The sequence below is a fragment of the Ornithodoros turicata genome, chromosome 7, assembly GCF_037126465.1.
Source record: "Ornithodoros turicata isolate Travis chromosome 7, ASM3712646v1, whole genome shotgun sequence".
In the NCBI taxonomy this organism is placed as follows: domain Eukaryota; kingdom Metazoa; phylum Arthropoda; class Arachnida; order Ixodida; family Argasidae; genus Ornithodoros; species Ornithodoros turicata.
This window is the reverse complement of record NC_088207.1, coordinates 22795374-22817385: the sequence shown is the minus strand read 5'-3', so window position 1 is coordinate 22817385 and position 22012 is coordinate 22795374. Positions and strand designations below refer to the sequence as shown.

General features: G+C 45.9%; 1 protein-coding gene across 2 annotated transcripts in view; it reads left to right on the top strand.

The window, feature by feature from the left end:
- Window positions 1–4261: 4261 nt before the first annotated feature.
- Window positions 4262–22012, top strand: part of LOC135400341 (protein lin-28 homolog) — a 139361-nt gene continuing 121610 nt past the window's right edge. Inside the window, exon 1 of one of the 2 annotated variants that reach the window (XM_064632175.1) lies at window positions 4262–4347. In XM_064632175.1, the coding sequence (XP_064488245.1) occupies window positions 4332–4347 (16 nt within the window). In that variant the 5' untranslated portion in view covers window positions 4262–4331. Of the gene's footprint in view, window positions 4348–20031; window positions 20276–22012 lie in introns of those variants that run through there. The other variant, XM_064632174.1, reaches the window with a different exon arrangement.

Below are 22012 nucleotides of genomic sequence, written 5' to 3'. Positions count from 1 at the left end.
ATAAAGGATGTAAAAAGGTGGTAACTTCTATAGTTACCACCTAGGTCAACATAGCGTCTGATAAAGGGTGTAAAAGGGTGGTAAAAGCAATTATCATATATCCAAATTGCTACAAAAAGGCGTACGCCCCCCTCGTTTACCGAATCAGAAGGTGGTTACCCTATCATTCGTGGCAGAGAGTGAGGTAGCAGGTAGAACTTTGCACCCTTTTAGGCACAACATATGCGACAAATATTACCTCCTGAAAGGTATAACTGCTCCACCCTTTTTTCTGAGAGTGTAGCTATCAATATGTGAAAGGGGCATCGCTGCTGTAATAAACACGGGCGTACGTTTTGAACTACATAGAGTCTGCTCTGCCACTGTGCACTTTCCGATGTATTATCCAGCAGTGCCGCCTTGTGTATAGTTGCACTGCGATCTGCCTTGCTGGTGGCAAATATCTCCAGAAGGGCTTCCGTCACACCGCAATGAACTATATGACGCGACTCTTCCGTGTTCGTCGTCGTAACAACAATGACAAAATTGTACTTCGGTCAGTATATGAACGGAGTATTTCGTCAGCACAAAAATCTACAAAGAGAGCACACAACTCAATCAAACTTTATTATATACTTGTAATTCGTGAAGCCATTTACATGCGAGAAGTCTTTTGCATGCATCCCAGATCAACTTGCCAATATTCGTCGAATGTGACAACCATTGGGCAAATCTAAACGTAGTAATGAGAGTATTACAAGAAAAAGTACTGGGCCAAAGGGTATTGAAACAAAGCTAAACTGAAATGAAACTCTGTTGTTGTAGTTCTCCTCGTTTTTGTAAGCCTGTCCTTGTTGGACAAAGCCCAAAAGGAATACTTTTGGACTTTATATACGTCCAGAGGATTTGGCAACGTGGCTAATAACCTTTTGACGTATGTTTTTACTGTGAACGAGACTTTAATCCTCGAAGCTTTAGCGGCCAGTCAGGTCTATGTAGCGCGGGCAGTGAAAGGGAGTTATACAGGTTCTGTATCTGTATTTCTGTACTGCACACTCGTCATCCTTTGTGCGTATACCGGATGTAGCTCAAATTCGTTTAGTAAGACTTACACACTGCTTCGCTCCGACTTTCAGAACACATTCCACGTGTAACAATTTTCAACACATAAGCACACACACACACATACACAAAATCGGCACCGGTATTCGAACCTGGATACCTCTCAGTCTCGACATGACATGGTCATCACGCTAACCACTCAGCTCGTAGCTCTCCGTCTGCTATTCATACTGGTGCATGTTAGCCGGTATGAGCAGCTACTCAACCACCATTCAGGAGCATATCGTTCAATCTCTTGAGTTGTCGAAAATGAATTCGTACGCCTTGTTGTGGCGCTTTACGTGGACGTTAATTGTCACATAAGTCGTGCTTCCGGCACTCGCTTCAAATCGGTAGTGATCAGACTTGTGCCCGTTACTCGAAAAAAGTAATTGATTACCGTTACCGTTACTTCTGTGGAAAAAGTAATTGATTACCATTACCAATTACTCGACTTCAAATGTAATTGAGTAACGAGTAGAAAAGTAACGCGTTACTTCGGTCGTTACTCTGCATTCACGCAAATTATAACCGTCTTTCTGTGCCTCAGAAAAAAAAAAAAAAAAGGTTCAACAGCGGAACAGCTGAAATAACAAGACAAACAAAAACACGTAGACAAGGAAATCTGTACGCCCGGGAAGACGTTGACCCGATTGTGGAAGAGCATTGCATGGAACTTCTCCATGACTCACTAAACCGCCAAAGCTTCAGGTACCATCACACTGGTGTAGGGAGAGATTAGGGAGAGAGACTCTGAAATTCCAGAGCGTTATTAGAATGACCTCCGCTTGCAATAGTAGAACAGCCCAACAAAGGCTGATGGCACCAGGGGCTTGACTTGGGGCAGAACATCTGAAAGATAGGCTAATCTCTGCCGGAAAAGTAATCAATTACTGAGTAATCGATTACTCAGAAAAGTAATTGATTACTCGAAAAATTACTTTGACAGTAAAGTAATTGATTACTCGGAAAATTACTCAAAAAGGTAATTGATTACAAGTAACGCAATTACTAGTAACGCGTTACGCACAAGTCTGGTAGTGATAATGGCAACGCTCTGAAAGTAGTGGTTGACGCTGAGCGTGTTATGTAGTGAAGTCCACCTTCTGAACAGGAAATGTAAAGAAATGCACCGGAACTGTAGAATGAATTAATTTTTCCTGACCCCCCCCCCCCCCACACACACACACACAGTTAGTAGAACTGAATAAGGTAACTATCTCCTTGTTCGATCTCAACGCGATGAAAATTTACACAGTGAAATAGTGTCCAAATCTAGATGAAAACCAGCCGACGATGATTCAGCACGCATACACCACTATATTTGTTTTAAAGCGATCGTTTTGTCGGACCACTTGTCGTGTAGTTCCGCCCAGGTATTTATAGGGTCACATGACCAGTCACCTCACAGTGATACCTTTCGCCACACTGTGATCGTGGCACTGTTGTTTGTAGTGAGCTGAAATTGTGTAAGCACAACATGAGAAAAAAAGTTTCTCAAAACATTTAAAGGCTTTGAATGAGATTTTAATAGCATGTCAAAAACGAGGTTTCGCAATCTAGTTATAACATTTCAACGCGTTTGGGATAATGGCCAAAGATGCAGTCAACCTTATTTCTTGATTTATTTAGTCATACTGTCAGCCCCTTGTATATGACTAGTTACAGGAACGCAGCAAAATTATAAAGAATTAGATAAACACAGCTGCTGAACTGTAGTAAAATGCGCAATAAATAAACGTGAGACAGCAACACTTTACACTGCAACTGTAGACTGCAATACAAAATATTAACACATATTGTGCAAATATACAGGGTGGGTGCTATTAAAGGTCAGTCACAATATTCGCGCTTGACGCTATACCTACTTGACAGACAGATTTCTGCTGCCACACAGTGAATAATTTATACACGTAACATGAAAAACGGTTAGGAGCAACTAATATTTATTCGAACAAGAACTTTCGTGCAAGAGACTGCACTTCTTCAGGTGGCACCTGAAGAAGTGCAGTCTCTTGCACGAAAGTTCTTGTTCGAATAAATATTAGTTGCTCCTAACCGTTTTTCATGTTACGTGTGTGATTCCCTCTTCGCGGGCTCCTTGACAGTGTTTTATTTTTTTCCCCTTTTTGAATAATTTATGCTAGAGAAACCTACGAAAAAAATCATGGTTACCAGCCACTGCGTAACAAAATAAGTACGGCCACGCAAACTTTCGTCTTCATGTATTTCCTATGCGCAATACCGATGAATGGAGGCGAAAGTTTACGTGGTCGTATTTATTTTGGTACACAGTGCTAGGTAACCACAATTTTTTTCGCAGGTTCCTCTAGCATAAATTCTTTACTCTGGGGGCAGAGGAAGCGTGTGCGTGATGGAGGTATCACATATTGCACGAAAAATGTGACTGCCCTTTCAGAGCACCCACCCCATTAAATAACGGTTACATGCAGTGCATCGAGAAACGATTGTTTCACAGCAGTATATAGTTAGACCATCAATAGTCGGCGCATTTAAGATTTCGTGAGCTATATATAGGCTGCTCCGTTCGTGCAGGGTTGCGAGAGAAGAAGGAATGTCTTTATTATGAGTTAGATTTAACGAAAATTAAGACTTAAAATGGATACTACGTAGTGGTTGCCTGGAGAAGTGTGTGGGACACGTACTGGGAAGACAAATTGAACAATAATGAGATACTAATATAAGGTTTACAGCTTCATACGCTTGAACAACCATTTTCTGCCCTGACATATTGCGTCTCCTGTATGCATGCAAAGGGTAAAAACGTCGGAAAGCCAGTCTTTATCCACACACAAGCATTCAGTGCAAAGGAGAGCGCTGGGCTCAGCTGCGTTCCGACCACGTATTATCACCTTGCCTTCCGTCACGTTGCGCGCCGATGACGACGTCGTTGGGCTTCAAAAATGGCGTCGTTTGTGGCGTCTCTTCTCTTTTTTGTCCGTTCCACACGGTTTCATTTCTCCACTCCCACGGTATGTGCGCCCACCCTCGCTGCGCCGCACGCGCCAACGCCGAGACGCACGTGGCAGGCGTCGCGTGCCGCTCGCATCGAGGGAGGGGCCTGTACGTAACGACCAATGGGGGACGGCTATCGGTCGATGGAATCCAATGGGGAAGGGAAGTGCCGAGCTCGAGCTCGGAAACGGGCTGCAGTCTTGGGCGTCGGCCGAACCGCGGAATATCACCGGCGCTTGCGGCTTCGGCCCTGCCGACCGACCCTCCGCCACGAGATGAGCGGGAATAACGGTAAGGGAAAACACAGTTCCCGCATCTCTTATGCTAACTTCTCGGATCCGGAGAGGAAAGCAATCCGTTCCTTATCAGTGCACGCTGTGGTTACGGGGCTGGACTCTACGGTTCGTGTGCAACCAAAGAAAAACTGACAGTGCCAGTGACATGAGGAATATAGTAATCCTTGGAATACGGCAATTCAGACGGTGGACAGCGAGGACCGTATTGGCTGTAAAACCTATACGGTGTGCTCGATACGTGGATTATATGTTTTTGCACGACTGTGGCATATGTCTGGCTTTTCTTTAGTTGCATACACTATAATATGTGTCGCGCCATCTTGCGTTGCACATGGCTATGCCTCGCCTCAGATTTTTGGAGGGGCATCGTCACCTCGTTGACAATGATTATGACGGTTGTAGTAAAGAAGCATGAGAAGAACCGCTTTGAATGTTCGCTCGCTGGAATAATATATAAGCTTTGAATTAGAACGCATCTAATTTATCACGAATAACTCTAGTATGTAGCTCCTCGGTGTTGTATAATGTATTCGCGTATGTCTGAAATGTCAGTATTTTCCCAAAGATGATTGGCACTTTCGTTATCTGCAATGCATTTTCAAGAAGACATCATCCGCAAGCATACTTGTCAGAATGGTGTTTTGACAATCAGCCTGCTAGGTTGTCGTGTGCATACTCTGCAGTCTGGTCTTCAGATGACTATACTTGTAGACTACATGGCGATACCGTAATTCTTAGAATGCATAGTAAACATAACCAATTACCAACTTGTAACGTGTTATCCCGACGACAGTCAGGTTGGACACGCTTTTCTTTCCATCGTTGCGACATATTCTGAATGCTAGAGGCAAATACAACGACGGATAACGTGGTATAGACGACAGAGCTGAGAGCGCAACGTGGACAACGAACAACGAAAAACAACTTCATAATTAGTGTGAAGCATTCTCTGTGTACTTTATTGACAAGCCCGTAAACTAACTTCATAATGCAGAAATAGTTGTTGTATAGGTTAGGTGTACATTTGAAGCCTGGTAGCAATTTTTCGCGAGACGAGCATGGGGCATTTGCGGTAGGTTTTTTTGCCTCCCCCGTGAAATATCCGAGATTACCCAATTCAGTTCGGCTATGAATGCATTCAATGCTGTCAATGCACGTATAGTCATGTATTCATCAACAAATACTCCCCTCACACCCCTCACCCCTTCAAAGCTGATTCGCAGTGAATCGAAGCGATCCTATGCAATCATGCAAACAACCAAATATTAAGCGAATTAATTCCATAGCTTTGTGAACATCTATTTTCAAGATACAAAATAACCATTCTCGTATGAACTATAAATACACGAGATTTGGAGAGTTTATTTCAAAACAACGACGAGAAAACGAAAACTGAGAGAGAACGGTTAGGAGAGTGCGTGTGCCTGTAGAGCTGTCTTCGCCGCTTATAGAGTGTTCGAGCGGAGAAGTGGACTCCACAGGATAGCGCTTTAGTGTTGCCTGCACGAAGCAAAGAGCAAGACGGTTGGCCATGACGGGTGGTGGGAACGTCATCTTTAGGTGTGTACTTCGCAGATTTTCTGGCTGCGTCTTCTGAACCACGATAAAGCACGTTAATGTATCCTGCGTGCCTTAAGCAGGATATTTAATAATATTCCAAATGATCAACATAATATATAGCTCCTTTCTCGGACTAATAAAATATGTAAATACAGGGAGAAAGCAGGCTGGTTTATGGTGACATAGAAGCCTGAAATACTTAATGCTTAAAAGCCCGAGATTGAGATTATCGTGGAGTCTTTTCAGCAACCTCGTCGCCTGAAGTGTGGACGCTTTGTAGGTTCTAGTTGTTTGCAAAGGCGGTGCTTTAGGTTTTCTCTCTCTCTCTCTCTTTTCTTTTTGTATAGGGAGAAAGTACATCTTCCACAGGTACCCTTTGCTGCAAGCGATCGCAGTAAATTTCACAGCAAATTCTGTTAAACCTTTCGGGTGTAAATGTATATGGTACACACCTTTTTGGCATAGGTATCGCACATTGCAGGATGGATTGGATTTTAAAAAATAATGTGGAAATTGTGGCTCAACAAGTGTGTAACCGGACATATTTTCTGAAATGCTCGTCGAAATGGCATACTCTGCATAAATAACCATTTCAAATGGCACACTCTGTACAAAACACCATTTTTTTAGCGAGGTGGGGGTGTTTTCTGTTTAAAAGAGGATTCAGAAGGGGTTTTTTCCTAACACCTTTCAGTTACGGAGTAGCAGGAATAGTTTATTAGCAAAAGCGCCTTTTCTAGACGGTGAAAAGTGTTAAAAAAAAAGTGCTGTGTGCGATGCTTTTCATTTCTTTCTAGATAATCTTCAGGTTTTAGTGTGGGTAGAACGTGAATATGAATGAATGTGTTTGTGAGACCTGAACTGCATACAAACTCGATTTTTCTTTGCTGTATTTTTATGCTTATTTATATCTGACATGGAAGTACAGAAACAGTACAGTATACTGAAGCAGACAGAAGTACACAGCACAGAAGTAGACAGTTTCAGTGTACAGACAGAAGTACTGAAGCAGAGTAAAGCAGGAGTAATGGGAGCACAAAAAGAGCGTGTTGGTTAGACGCGTTTCTTGACCATGTATAAGTAACGCAAGAGAGCAAACACACCAACTTCCACACTACTTCACTTTCTCACACTCACTTCCAAGTGACTTGTGACTTTCGGAGTGCACGCCAGTGAAGTCCTTGTTTGCTTGTTTGCAAGGACAAAAAACAAAAAAAGAAAAACAAAAGAAAAACCAAACAGGGGAGAATGAACCCGTACGTCTTCCGACTTGTTCTGCTACTCCTAACATAAATTCTCCCCCCGTTCCTCTCCCCCCTCCCCCCCCCCAAAAAAAAAAAAAACTTCTGAGGTGCTCTACTCGCCAGTTCGCTATCCACTATTTACATGTTCGCTATTCAGAAGTCCACTTGCTATCCTCGTTGCTTGCCTATGAGTTTAAACGTTCTTTGCAAAAGTTCTGAAGGCCTGAAATATCAGATTTTACTTTTTTGTAGCTTTCCTTTGCTTTGTTTTACCGTTACCGTTTTACCGTTACCTGTATTTTTTGGTCTGACCTGCTTTCCGATGGTACAAGATCCGTCAATTAACAATGCAATAAAAAGTACAGCGGCAAGCAGGACTCGGGGTAGACCTCATAAAACAGTCCACGACATTTACAATTTCCGCGAACACAGTGAGGACATCTTGAAAATTCCTTAGTCATCTAGTATTTCGATATATTCTTGCCCTGTATAGTCTACGTTTTACTGAATTCGCACATTATATGGGTCCGCAAACGCGGCGTACTGAGAAAATGCTGGCACAAGTTTAGCCAACACAAGCATAGCATTGTACATTTATAACATCCAAGTTCTTACAGCAGCATACGTGCTGTTCACCCAGCGAAATGAAGCGTACACAGTTGTACTGGTGCGAAAATGGAAACGATCCGTTAGAACAGGGTTCCGAACTTCCTGGAAATCATTGGGTGACGTCATTCCACATGGGCATTTTCAATTACGTCATTTTATGCTCTTGTACCCTCTCATTTTTCCCGTGGATGAACCGTGATATAATTGATACATTGACATCAGAAGGTTACGTCAGATAGTGCGAGAAAAACAGCAAAGGCAAAATGTTAGGCTATAGATTAATCGCTTATACCTGAACCTAGACACAATTAACAAACCATCATATGCGCTTTCTAACTACGAGTTGCTTCGGTGTTGCGCCCGTCAAGTGATAATTTCAAAGCAGACGACACTGTCTCCAACATGTCGTCTGCAAACTGAAAACGGATGTTGCGCCGAATAATTCTCGTCGGGCTGCTACAAATGTAAGTTTGTTAGTTGCTATAATGCTTGGCACAAGACTTTCGCTGGCGCTGTCTAGGTGGGCGGGTTGGTTGACATGAATGTGGAGCACTGGCCACGTTGGTGGCAGCATTATTATGTTGCCATACCATGCTGAGTACGGAGGTTCTTGTCACTTGCATTCCTCTGAAATAGTAACGTACGACGTTATACGAGGGGTAGTCACGAACGTATTCTGAGTCGTGACCGCTCAAGCATGTACGTATAATAGCGAGCTGGGAAAAGAGTTGGATATACTACATATTTTCTTATCGTCTAGACGGGGAAAACTCGATGTCTCAAACATTCCTAATCCTATCCCATTTGTTCTAGTCAGGGTGTTTCTACAGTGTGTTCCTAACTGTTTTAGACGCACCTACTCTACGTACCTTATTATACGCTAATACCTTAGGCAAGCACTTATATTGCCAACCAGAAGACCTCCAACTTTCCCGTGAGTTGTGTCCTTCAGGAGTACTTCATCTTCCTCGTGTGTGCATGTCGGTGTCCGGTGTGTACCACCAAAAGGCATTTCCACCAGCTTCAGTGTTGAAGCAATACTCCCTATCTATATGATCAGAGAGTCACGAGTGCATGTACGACGGCAATTTTTACCGATGGATCGACGACAGCTTCCAGGTCTTCGCCTCAATTTATGATATAAAACAGCAGATATATATATATATATAACACACAGCAGAGAAGGAATAATACGCTTGCCCCACAGAACATCATCACAGCGGAATTTGTGACCATAGCGATCACAATGAAGTGTATGGCCACAAGTCATGCACATAAACAATGACTCATGTACTGCGATTCGAAGGCAAGTCTTCAATGTATATAATGTTTTTGAGGGGAGGTGGATGTATGCCACCAATAGTACGGGAAATCCTCATAGAATACAATAACTCTGCCGATGTGGGTCATGACGTATGCGAATTGAAAGCACCTGTCGTCAACCAGATCTCTGGTGAGGACGGCGACAGAGGACACATCAAGACGTCCGGGCCTGCAAGCTGATAATCGCCCATCCCTTCTACACAAGATTGTTCTAGGACTGAGATTCAGTGTTCCTTCCGGCATACCGCAACCTATTCAAATAGCCTTGCACCGGTCTCGGCTAAACATCCCGTATGGCTTGTAAACGAATCTGCAAATCGTTCGGTCTGTGCATCGGCAGAGAACTTGTAGCACATCCTCATGCACTATATAAGATACGTAACCCTAAGGGCTAAATTGGAATCTGCCCTTGACCTTTGAACAATCGAAATTCTGACATTGGGAAGGCACTGCCCGTTTATACTTCCAACAATTCGGAGAGCCGCACGTGCGAAGGGCAGTAAAGGCAGTGTTAAGTGTAACCGTGTATCTGATAGGGTTAAGCCTGGGAGTATAGCGGAGATCATCGGTGACGCTTTCAATTTCACCCATATCTTTTATAGTCCAGAAGAAGAACAGTCTCTGTTCGAAATATCGGCGGCTTCTGTCCTGAGGCAACTTCCTTCCTTTTATAGTCCAAGACCTTCGACTTCGTCCTGTGCTCAAGTGTACACATTAAACGCGCGCATGTACAGCGCTTTATTCCTAATTTACGTGGGTCGGCGCCACGTAGTGCACGTGATCATTCGTACACTATACACATTACATCATGGCATGCGTGTGTGCCGCACAGGTCAGTATTTCTTGCTGCCAGGACCCTAAAAGCATTGTAGAATTGGTTCCACAGAATAGCTTAGCCACACCGGATGAATGTTATATCGCCACTTTTTGAACAGAACTTCTCCACATAGCACGGTGAAGGGAAACCATTACACAGAATGATACTTCTATGACTCCTGTGGAAAGCTTTATCCCGAGTGCGATAAGAGATACTCCTGGTTGCTATTGAAGGTCTCTTCTGGGCGAGCCCTTTCACCGCCCTCACCACCACCATCCCTCCTAGGCAGACTTCCCAGTGTCCTGTGAAGTTGGCCCAGGACGCGCTATTCCCCCGCGACTAACATGCCGCGACACCGGTAGGCAGACCGCTCAACACTGATACGCTCTTAATACAGAACTTTACCGCATAACACGCTCTTAAAGAACCATCCCGAATGGCACAGTTCTGCTCCCGGATTGGTTAAAACGGCGTAGGCTATACCCAGCGCTTTTTCACTAATCAGTAGTGATCATCCTGTGCAGTGTGTGTGAGCACCCTGTGCATCAGTATCATCCTGTGCAATGGTTAGTGTCATGTCTTTATTGACATCAGAAACAACTGCCCTGGACTAATGCCCGAAACGGAATGCAAAGAATGTTCCGGTCCGCTCTGCGCGAGCAACTTCTTTCCGTACCTGTCCATCTTCCTTCTCGTCCATGCATCGAAACAACACTCCCTCTGAAAAGTGGCATTATGATTGGAAGCGATCCGGTGGCATCCGTGTCCTTTCCGGACGCCTAAGGGTGACGTTTGTTTGAGTAGGTACCCCTGAGATGGCAGGCTGTTGTCCAACCGCGGAGGTGGTTAGTCTGGACGCGTTCCGCACCGTCCCATCCGCCAAGACAAACGTGCTGGGTCTCACTTTCTCTTGAATGGCGATGGGCGGACCACACGCCTGGGATCCTTTCAGACGGTGACCTGGTAAACGGACGTGTACATAGTCTCCCGTCTGAAACACGGGAGTCCTCACCCGATGGGTTCGCCGAAATAAGCTTTTGGCTGTTCCTGGTTCTTCTTGATACGCTCACGTAGTGAAGCCATTTCCATCTGAATATCTTTGTCCAGGTTCGGGAACTCGTCTACGTCGATTTAATGCTCCTCTGATGTAGCAGTTCTGAAGGCGATAACCCCGTCGCTGCGTGAGGCGTAGCCCTGTAGATCCTCAGGAACGCCTTCACATCTTGAGAAACATTCCTCCCAGTGAGCGAAATCGTTTGGAGGAAGGCCTTCAGAACTCTATTGAAGCGTTCCAACTGTCCATTTGCTTCAGGGTGGTATATTCATAGATTGAGAAGTTACCCGTCAGAAAAAACTCGTTACGAGTTAAGTTACCGTGTGAAAAATGTAACTAAGTTAATAGCGAAGTTATTCAGCCTGAAATATAACTCGCAGTAACGGAGTTACTTAAAAAAAGAACGAGTTACTTCCAAGTTACTTCGGACACAAAATAGCACTACACAGGTGCAGCGCGCGTGAGCAGTTGAGTTAGACCTTGAGTTACCTGCGGAGCAGTGCAACACGTTTAGATCGTTTTCGTTTATGTCCAACAATTCGAACGCTTTGCATCTTACTCGATGTGGGCGCACAATGGTTCAGCTTCATTTCAATGGCAGCGGTTCTTACTTCCTGAATAGAACACTGTCATTGATTGAATATCACGTTCTGTGGCAAAAATGCCATGAAAGAACCGAAGAGAAAGTAAGAAAATAAGTGGACGTGAGTGAAAAGCGAATTAAAAGTAACTTGGAACTTGGCTTAATTTACTTTGCCGACTGCCGGTGCAGTTTACCCCTCTCGCCAAGAAAATTCTTGAAGTGAAAAGCTTCGAACTGAGGCCCGTGTGGTCCGAAACCAAAATATCAGGGTATCCCTCGCGAACGAAAATATCCACTAAAAACTCAAGAATAACGTCTGTGGTGACAAGCGAAACAAACGCCATCCCATCTCCGGCCATTTGCTAAAATTGTCCACATCTGTGATAGCAAACCGGCAGCGTGCAGGAAGGTTGTCGAATGGACCTACTATATACGAGGAGTGTTCAAGTCAAACCGGGACTTTCTGTCTCCTGAGTGTACAAATGGCTCGCGCTACTTCGTTTTTGTGACTTTCACACGCGACAGGCCTCCGCGTTCACCACGTGGTGGTCCAAACCAGAAGACACGTGCTGGACAAGATGGCCGACAACGAAGTGAGCGCGCATATCGAACAGCGAATTGTCATGACGTTTCTCGTGAATGAAGGCGTAAAGTCATCTGAAATTCACAGAAGACTTCAGGCTCAGTATGGCCACGATACACTTAGCCGCAGCAAAGCGTTCGAGTGGTGCAAACGGTTCCGAGACGGCCGTACATCAGTGCAGGACGATCCCGGCCGGGGCGGCTCAGAGCCCAATGTCAGAGTTCCTGAGAACACCCTCGGTTTTCTGGGACAAGGCTGGCGTTGTTCATGTTGATTTTCTGCCCAGTGGTACCACCATCAATAGTGCATATTACCGCCAGGTTCTCAGGGATGTGCATAAGGCGCTGAAGCAAAAGCGGCCGGGCCTCATCACCAAAGGAGTCCTCCTCCTACAGGACAATGCACGCTCGCATACCGCGCATCTCACGACACGCACCTTACAGGAACTTGGTTGGGAGTTGATGCCACATCCCCCTTACAGTCCAGACCTCGCCCCCAGCGATTTCCATCTCTTCGGGCCATTCAAGGCGTTCCTTGGGGGCCGCCACTTCAGCTGCGACGACGAGGTCAAGAATGCGGTCCAATCATGGCTGCTACGCGCCGGTAAGGATTTCTACGCTGATGGCATCCACGCCCTCGTGAAATGGTGGGACAAGTGCATTAGTGCAGCTGGAGATTACGTTGAAAAATAAAACTAATTTCTCGCCTGTAAGTTCATTTTAGTTTTGCGAAAAATGAAAAGTCCCGGTTTGACTTGAACACCCCTCGTATATGCCCAACTGCTACCACGGACCGCAAGGGAAATGTATTGGTTGTAGAGGGCCCTTGTGTGTCGCCGCAGTCTTGTCCACTTCACGACATATATCACAGTCTCGTATACATACATCTCAATTTCAACGTCCATACGAGGCCACCAATAACGCTCGCGTATACGTTGCTTCGTCCGGACGGTCCCCGAATGTGACTGATGAGCGATGTCAAAGCGAAGGAGGAGGGATTATCCTGAGTCGGATACCTCCTACCGAAGTGATCTCGTCGCGAAGTTTGAGATATGGAGAAAGTTGTTCCTGCTGCTTCTTGTCAAGTTGAGTGTCAGTCTCCAGGCAACTTAAAACTTGACAAAGTACGACATCATCGTCCATGGCCTGCAGCAGCTCTTGCATATAGTGATGCAGGATAGTGTCTGGTGAACATACCACACTAACTCATCCTCATCTGCATCCACGGTTGTAGCCGCTTTGTAAAGTAGGGGAAGTCGTGACAGGGCGTTAGCGACGAAGTTATGTTGTCCTTTCCTGTATTCGATGGTGTATTTGTACTGAAGGAGACGTGCAACCGATCTTGCAATGCGCGTTGGTTGATGTCGAGTACCTTGGGTTTACAAAAGCGTGACCAAGGCTTGGTGGTCCGTGCAAAGTGTGAATTTGCGCCCAAAAAGTAATACGTGCCATTTCTCGCACGCCCACAAGCACGCCAAAGCTTCCTTCTCCCAGTTGAGTATCGGTATCCCGTCGCTGTCATAGCCCTTGAGACGAACCAGAGAGTACGTTAACCGTCAAGATGCTCCTGCAGCAGTACTGCTCTAAGGCCGAAGCTTGATGCGTCCGCTGTGCCAATTGTAGGAAACCAAGCATCAAAGAGAGCCAGAGGTACGCACTCTTGGATGAGTGATTTGACTCTGCTGAATGCAGTTTCTTGCTCTTCCGCCCCTAGAAATCGTGTCTCTTTGCGAAGGAGTCGCCTAAGCGGCTCCACCACTCTGGCGAAGTGCGGTACGAACTTGAGGTTGTACGAAGCAAGGCCAAGAAATGATCGCAAGGATGCAACGTCATGCGGAAATGGCGCATCACGAATGGCTTCCAATGTATACTGAAGGGGACTCAACCCGTCCGGCGATAAAGAATATCCAAGAAATTGTAACTCGCGGGTGGCAAAGACACACTTCTTGTTCAACCTCAGTCCAGCGGCATCCAGTGCGAAGAGTACGCGATCCAATCTGAGGTTGTTCTCCTCCTTAGTAGCACCGTATACCGAGATATCATCGAGGTAGTAAAGAACACATTTTAGACCCTTTAGGACCATCGCCAACATTTTCTGAAATGCAGCAGCCGCTGATGCCGACCCAAAGCATAGACCGCTAGTAGCGAAAGAGGTCCTCGTGTGTAATGAATACCGTTAAATTACGACTTGACTTTGGCAAGCTTCATATGATGATAAGAGGAAGACAGGTCAATTTTTGAATAGTACGAAGCGCCAGCAAGGTGATGAAAGATGTCCTTCATGTCAGGCAAAGGGTGGCTATAAATGACGATGGCTGTATTGGGCTTTGTAAGGTCCACGCATAGTCTAAGCTCTCCAGTCTTCTTCCAGACAGCTACAATTGGGGACACCCATTCAGGGGCATCGATGCGCTCTATAATGTCCAACCGCTCCAGCTTCTGAGGCTCCTCAGAGACTTTTTCACGAACTTCCAAGGGAAGGCGGCGAAGTTTTTGCTACTGGTGCCACCGATGTCCTCATCGTTACCTTGTAACGCTTCCAATTCCTCGAGGAAGAGAGTAGGGTACTTCGTCAGGCACGGAGGCACATGTGCTGCAGGTGTCGCCAACACTTTCCGACAAGGCTGCGGAACAGGTACAATGGCGATGTCCAAGGTGCGCAACATATCCATGCCCAGCAACGGCAGCACCTTTTCTCACCAAATAAAACGTACAAGTGGCAGTCCTGTCGCCGAAACAGCTGAGCCTGTGTACCAGAAGACGTAAAGGAACGCCCGCAGTCTGTTTTGGCAGAAAATTGACTTTGTGTTGGACGTCGATGTTGCATAGACATCTACGTCCACCTCTTTGACAGTAGAGCTTGCTTGTATTGAGGACTTCTGTCGGCACACTGACTCGAAGTGTCCTTTCCTCTTACTTGACCGGCAAGTTTTGTTCCTAGCAGGACTGGGACTGTTCGCAAAGTGCTTCGTCGACCCACATCTATAGCATGCATTCGACGTTTTCTTCTCATGGCGAGCTACAGCTGAAACGGTAGCGTGGTGTCGCTGACCAGCTAGGGGAGCCGATTGTTTTTGTTCTTGCTTCACTTGCTTTGCAATTGTCAGAGCAGTGTCCAGGGTCAGGTCGGGCTCTAGTAGAGGGCGATCCCTGACAGCCTGACTGTGTTCTCCACCAACTGGTCACAAATCACGTCTTCAGCCATGGCCCCAAACTCGCAGTTTGTGCTAAGGGTTCGCAGCGTCGTAACAAATTCATCAATCGACTCACCTGGATATTGCGCTCTTGCACGGAACCGGTATCGTTCGACCGTTCTATTTAGGGCTGGCAAGCAGAAGCGCTGTAAGCTCTGCACCGCGACAGCATACACTTCTTCACACTCATCGACGGCCGAGGAGACTGTCGTAACAGATAAAGTTCGGAATACCCGTTGTCTCTCCACTGCAAGACAGTTTAGTAGAATAGACTTCTTACGCGTAGACGCATATCCCGTTCCACCGCATGCTTCCATGTAGGTGGCGAAGAGCTGTATCCACTCCTCCCAGCGAGTGGCCGGTTCGCCAAGGTGTGGTAGAAGTATTGATGGGGGATATGTGTTCATCGTAGTAGACTGCACCAAAGTGTTACGTCTTTATTGACATGAGAAGCAACTGTCCTGGACTAATGCCCGAAACGGGATTCCACGAATGTTCCGGTCTGCTCTGCGCGAGCAACTTCTTTCCGTACCTGTCCATCCTCCTTCTCGTCCTTGCGTCGACACAACAGTTAGCCTTCTCCGTGCTATGTGGCGAAGTTCTGTTTCAAGAGTGTAGAGGAGCAGGAACGAAATCTCCTTTTAGGGTACGACTTTTTGTTCGTCGGTCGGTTTGGTTAGTTGCTTGGTTCCAGCTGCAGGATGCCTGACGACTCCTGAGCCGACTTCGTCTAGAATTGTGCTGACATTTGTCTGTCAGTGTCTGAGAAAATGCCAGGAGAAACAACACTTAGACAACACGGCCGGTACCCGGATTCAAACCCTGGTCATCTCGCTGTGACCAGCTGGTGGTGGCGGTGGTGGTGGTGCCTCTGAAACAGCTCGCCCTTGTCGACCCTACAGCCCAGCTGGTGGTGGTGGTGGTGCTGGTGAAAGGGCTCGCCGTTGTCGGCCTCACAGAGGTGGGCAACGTCACGACTGACGCCCTGGGGGAATGTGCGTCCTGGGCCGACTTTTAAGGGAACTGTGCCGACGTATGTCTGAAAGCGTCTGAGGAAAACCCAGGAAGAACCCCAGACAGCACAGCACACACCGAGATTCGGATCCCCCAACTAAAATCCCCCAACCGTGCCAGCGTCCAATCAGAGCACTCTCTGGAACGGCAAGAAAAGAGGATCAGACTCACGTATTACATGTCACCCGAGAGAACTGCTGCGCTGCATATTTGCTCACTGCTTGCCGAAAAAGGATATGAAGAGTAAGAAAGCTAGTATGAGACAATCGATAGCCGAGATCTTCCCGGCAGCGCATGTGTGTTTCTGTCGGACGCTGAGGTACGATCGATTGCCAAGACGCTGTGTCGTGAACAGTGCTGAAATATGGCAGTCGTCGACAAAGCCAGACAGCGGTGGGATTTGAACCACGCATCTCTCGATTACCGGTTGAGCAGTTGCTGTTGAACAGTGTTCCCGTCAAGAAAGTCATGGCCACGTATCGATTACAAAAGATAGCGATCTCCATATTATTTCTTCAAATCCAATCCAAAAGATCACGAAGGATGCCAGTTGGATGGCAATTGGACGAGGGACACCGCGAGTTTGCGTTGTGTGCAACGTAGGGTTTCGGTAGGTTATTGAGGAGAAGTTTCCTTCTTTTTTTTTTTCCTGCCTAGTTCAGTTCCGTTCACAATGGAGAGACATACAGATGGGCCTGGTATCAAATTGAGTTCTGTAGTCTTTTCTCCGTACACTCTAAAAACAGGTGGTTGTGGTGGTGCTGGTGTTGTTGTGAGAAGCAGAGTTTCAACTGATAGCATGCCCAAGACCAACCGCTCTAGGACCACCGTCCTCTAGACTTAGGGAAGCTTAGCGAAGGAGAATGGCCGAGGGATCTTAGACAGCGTGTGACAGCTGCTTTAATGGCATTTCTTGGGGACATTGCAGCGCCTCTAACTTTTTAGACTTACTGGTTTTCTTTGTCTTCAAGTGTTTTGGAGTAGCCGGCTCCTGTGTTTTGTAGGAGCCACCATCTCCATATTTTTCTTTTTAATTCCAACTCCAACTCCAACCAACCGCTGCACAGAATGATACCGTAGGCTTTGTATGCCACTCTACTCGAGATGTACACTAGAATAGAATAGAAATAGAAAGAAAAAAAATGGAAACGTAGATCGCACCGGTGCGACCAGCTGTTCCAGGACGCTTGACTGAAAGCACTAAAGATTTTTTAAAAGATTATTTCAGCACGTATGTACCTTGGGGTATAGAAGGAGTGGTTTACGGCAGCGTGTTTTTGTTTCTTTAAATAACGAAATTTGCGCGTGCACACTTCTATACTTGACTGCCGGGAGAAAGAGGCTCGGGCATTTTGCGAGGAGTATACGAGTATTTGCGGTATATTATTTTTCTGGAGTTTTGGTGCGATAGCAATGTGGCAATGTTCTAGAACTTGTCTCAGTGGTTGACTCAGAAATAGCAATAGGCAGGATACGGTTAACAAGCAGGATAAACGGTTAGGGAAAGTGTAGGATGATGAGTACACTATCTTCTGAGGCTCATCTCATAGAGTCAACAATACGATCCATATATGTTGTCGTCGGGGCAGCATCCTTTGCGAGGCTGTTCCCTGAAAGATTTTCCCTAAAATCAATTTTTATTTTTTTCTCATCAAGTATTTTTCTGTTGCCCATGAACTACAAACTGTCATGGCTAGGCATTATTATACTTTTAAATTATAATGTAATATTATCATTATACTCTCTCCTTTGTAATATTATCCGTCTGACACAACTTGGAGTAAGACATGTGACACTATAGTATGTCTTGAATTCGAAATGAAAGACAAACAGGGAGATGTTAGTCCCGACCAGGGGCGGAATTAATGGGGGGGGGGCGGGGGGGGGGCAACCGCCCCCCCCATACGTCTGTGTTCCCTATGTAAAAACCCTATCTCCTGGATGATGCTGCGCCGCAAAGCACGAAATTTCCTTAAGACCGCCCCCCCCCCATGACAGACCCTTAAATCCGCCCCTGGTCCCGACCCAGTCAGGACTGGCTACTCCAAAATGCGTTTGTGGGTGGAGCAATAGAGCCAGAAAAAAGAGAAAAACAAACAAACAGGAAAGACGAAGAGCAGGTAATAAAGCATAAAGGGAAAATGGGGAAGGAAACGGGGAGACGTTACGCAGCGAGAAACACTCACTGGTTCATAATGTCCAGAGACGGCGCGAACACAGTGTTACAGAAGTTGTCAGAGTATAGTATGTCCCTTGGTGTGTCAAGTGGGGCTTCCATTATGAGCTGTGTACAACACCGTCTGTATACACAAGAAAGACGCCGCTCCTGCCGAACTCCTGAATTCGTAGATGTGACTTGATCTCGACTTGACTTGCAGACGGATTAGAAGAGCGCTAATGCACTTCAGAAACCCTGCTCTGCTTGAGGCATTCTTACGTAGCGAGTCAAAATGCCCAGTCAGCGCTCGGGCTACCCCGCCTTGGATAACGCATCAGTACGGCCGGCAGCTTCGAGAAGCCACATGACACTCAGAATCTTGCCTTGGCTTGGCTTTACATGATCTGATGCGTCATCAATTTGTTTTACAGGGACTTTGCGCAAGCGTTGCTGCCAGATGACAGCTGTGCACATATTATAAGTCCTGACACTAAGAAATGTCACATTTTGATACTGCAAAGCAAATTTTTCGTGCAAACTTTTACGCACCAGACGCAGTTATAAAGCCAGCGGGAGGGTTCATGAAAGACGCAAACCGTCTTGGCGACGACGACAGGTCTTGGCGCAGACTTGCACAAGTCAAGATGCGGCCTCAAGTCAAGTCACGTCTTGTACATACTTGGTATTCGAAAAATCAGAATATTCGCACACCCAAATTCACATTCATTCCTAGATTTAGGGCCCCCAATTGTTGTTGTGAATCCAGAAGTGTCTGTCTCACTGCGGCTTGGCGTTTTCAACCTTTTCTTTAAGACAGGACTAGCTGTAACCAGGCAGAACCATGTATTAAATACCATGTATACTATGCCCTGAAGTCAAATGCGGCTTCAAGTCAAGCCACGTCTATGAATTCAGAGCATAGTATACATGGTACTTGAATGGTATTTTATACATGGCAAAAATGGTCGGTCCCTGTGCAGCCCTGCATGATGTAGCCTAAGGCCAGTGCGGAAAGAAACTTGACATGTGTTTGAGGCCCCTGATATAGAGTGACCGTTCTGCCTGGTTATATATCTGCCGTTATATATATATATATATATATATATATATATATATATATATATATATATATATATATATATATATATATATATATATATATATAATGATATATATCTATATCTATATATATATATAGAGAGAGAGAGAGAGGGAGAGAGAGAAAGAGAGAGCTAAAACAGAAGTGTTTTTTAAATCGTATCGAGTTTTCGCTTCCGGTCATATAAGAAAGTCGCCAACCGACGGCGGTATCGATAATGCGGTAATGCTGACCTTATTGATCTATCGAAATTAATTGACATTGGAAACCTTGATAGTATCACCAGTCAGAGGAATTAATCCTACACATGCGAAACTCACCTAGCTCTTAAGCACCGCTGCTTCCACCTACTGGACATATGACCAGTCCACGTGAGCAACAGGGCATGGTCAGTCCGACGCACTTCAAAAGCGCACCGGTAGAAGTCGCCAGGGTCGCGAACCGCACGCTCCTCTTGTCCGCCCACGGCAGCAACGTCACATCCGGTCAGCGCGTTTCCGGTCCAAGATGGCGCTCCGCCGAGCGTGCAGCTGGAACGCGGTGCGAGTGGCGGTCAGTCGGCACTATGGCCACCCTGGCGTCGTGCCGTGCTCCGCTAGCGATGCCTCGCGCGCTGTGTTTGTCTCCCCCGGCGACGACACCCTGGGAAGTCATTGCGACGAGACGCCGTCCACTGGCTATCATAAGTAGGTACCCCATTTGCATCGTCCGAAGAAAGTTTGATATTATTGCTAGAGAACGCAATTAGTAGTGTTTGTAATCGTCGCTGTACATTTTGATACTGTTATGTTATTTGCACGGGACAGTAGATATTGGGTGTATACCTGAATGCCTTTTTCTCATTAGTTGGAGGTGTTTGGTATTCGTACGTGTGTGCGTTTTATTTTGACGGTTTCGTTTTTGTCCGTATTTGGCGCCTCAAAATGTGCGCTTATGTTCAAGTCTGTCGTCATTAACGCGCATGTTTTCCTGAATGATACTAAATCGAACGAAAAAAGCAAGAAAACTTCTGAAACAACTTTTTTTAGTCCTCAAAAAAAGTTAGATCACCATAAGCTGCATATTCCAGGTGGTGACGTTGCAAGATGCGTGTGCTAGATGCTACAAGGAATGATGTGTGGGGGACCATAGCCGTTGTTCGCCATAGTCACTACTAGCATTTTTTTTTTTTTTTTTTTGCGACACGTCGGTACATTAAGTGCGGCACTTGTATGAGCCGCCGAGGACACGTGCGAAAGCTGGCTACGCGCACAGTATCATTGTTGCCAGCTGCTTTCACTATCGGAGCGCCTTCGCAGTTCAGCGCGGGGTCATGAGATGGGCCAGCTCTTTAGGTTCATTCTTTTCACCTGCACCTCCTCAACTAGTTCAAGGCGTGGAACCCTCTCGCGTTCTTTCGGTCGTGCACCTCGCGTGTATTAAGCACGAGTGCAGCGCTTTTCTTTCAAAAAGAAAGCACCTTTTGTGTATTGGTTCTTAGAGGGTTGCGACGATGACTTCGAGAACCAAATTTCTGGATTGGCGTTTTGATTAAGTGATTCTTCGAAACTCTAATGTAACTCTGTATATTCGGCCTGAATTCGACCTATATTTAGGGAGTGACTTTTTCGGATTAAACCCGATTCCGCCCGATTATTCCCTCCCGAACTGACCTCCGACCAATTCGGGTTGAACCCGATTTCTCCCCGAATTCCAGTCACTATGAAATCCTCAAGTGACGTTTCCACTGAAGACGAATAAGGTCGCTACGTGTAACACATGTAAGAATGGGTCACTTAGGTTCGCAGAAATACACCCATGTGTGTCAACACGGTCTATGCCTTCCGGGATTACCGCTGAAAGGTCACGATCCCGCAAAAAACAACAACAAAAACAAAAAAGAGAGATTAGGAAAGGACTTAATAGACAAGAAGAGAAAGGAAAACACCCGATAACACACGAAGGCACAATTATCGCCCGATTTCTCCCCGAATTACAGATTTAAAAATAGCGCCCGATTTTTACCCCCCGAATCTGAGAAAGGCATTTAACCCGAGAAAGTCACCCCCTACCTATATTTCACCAGAAGAAGTGCAGTGCACGAAGGTCTTCTTCACCATGTGTAAATAAATAAGTCGCTCCTACCGTTTAATATCACTCTTTGATTTACTCACCACCGGCAACTTGACATCGCCTATTTTTCTGCCTTCGTATATTCGGCCTATGCTTAGTTGCGGAACTGCCCAAAAGGCTTCTATAAACTGTTCTGTAAAGTTCTTTACTGTGCTCTAAGCGGCACAACCGAAACTCAACTACCGCGTTTTCTGGGTTATACTTCCACGTATTACTTGCATCATAACACTGCATACACACATATGGAACCGTAAAAATGACGAACTCAGTAGCTCTAAGAAGCTCGATCACACCAGTCAGGTTTTGAGAGC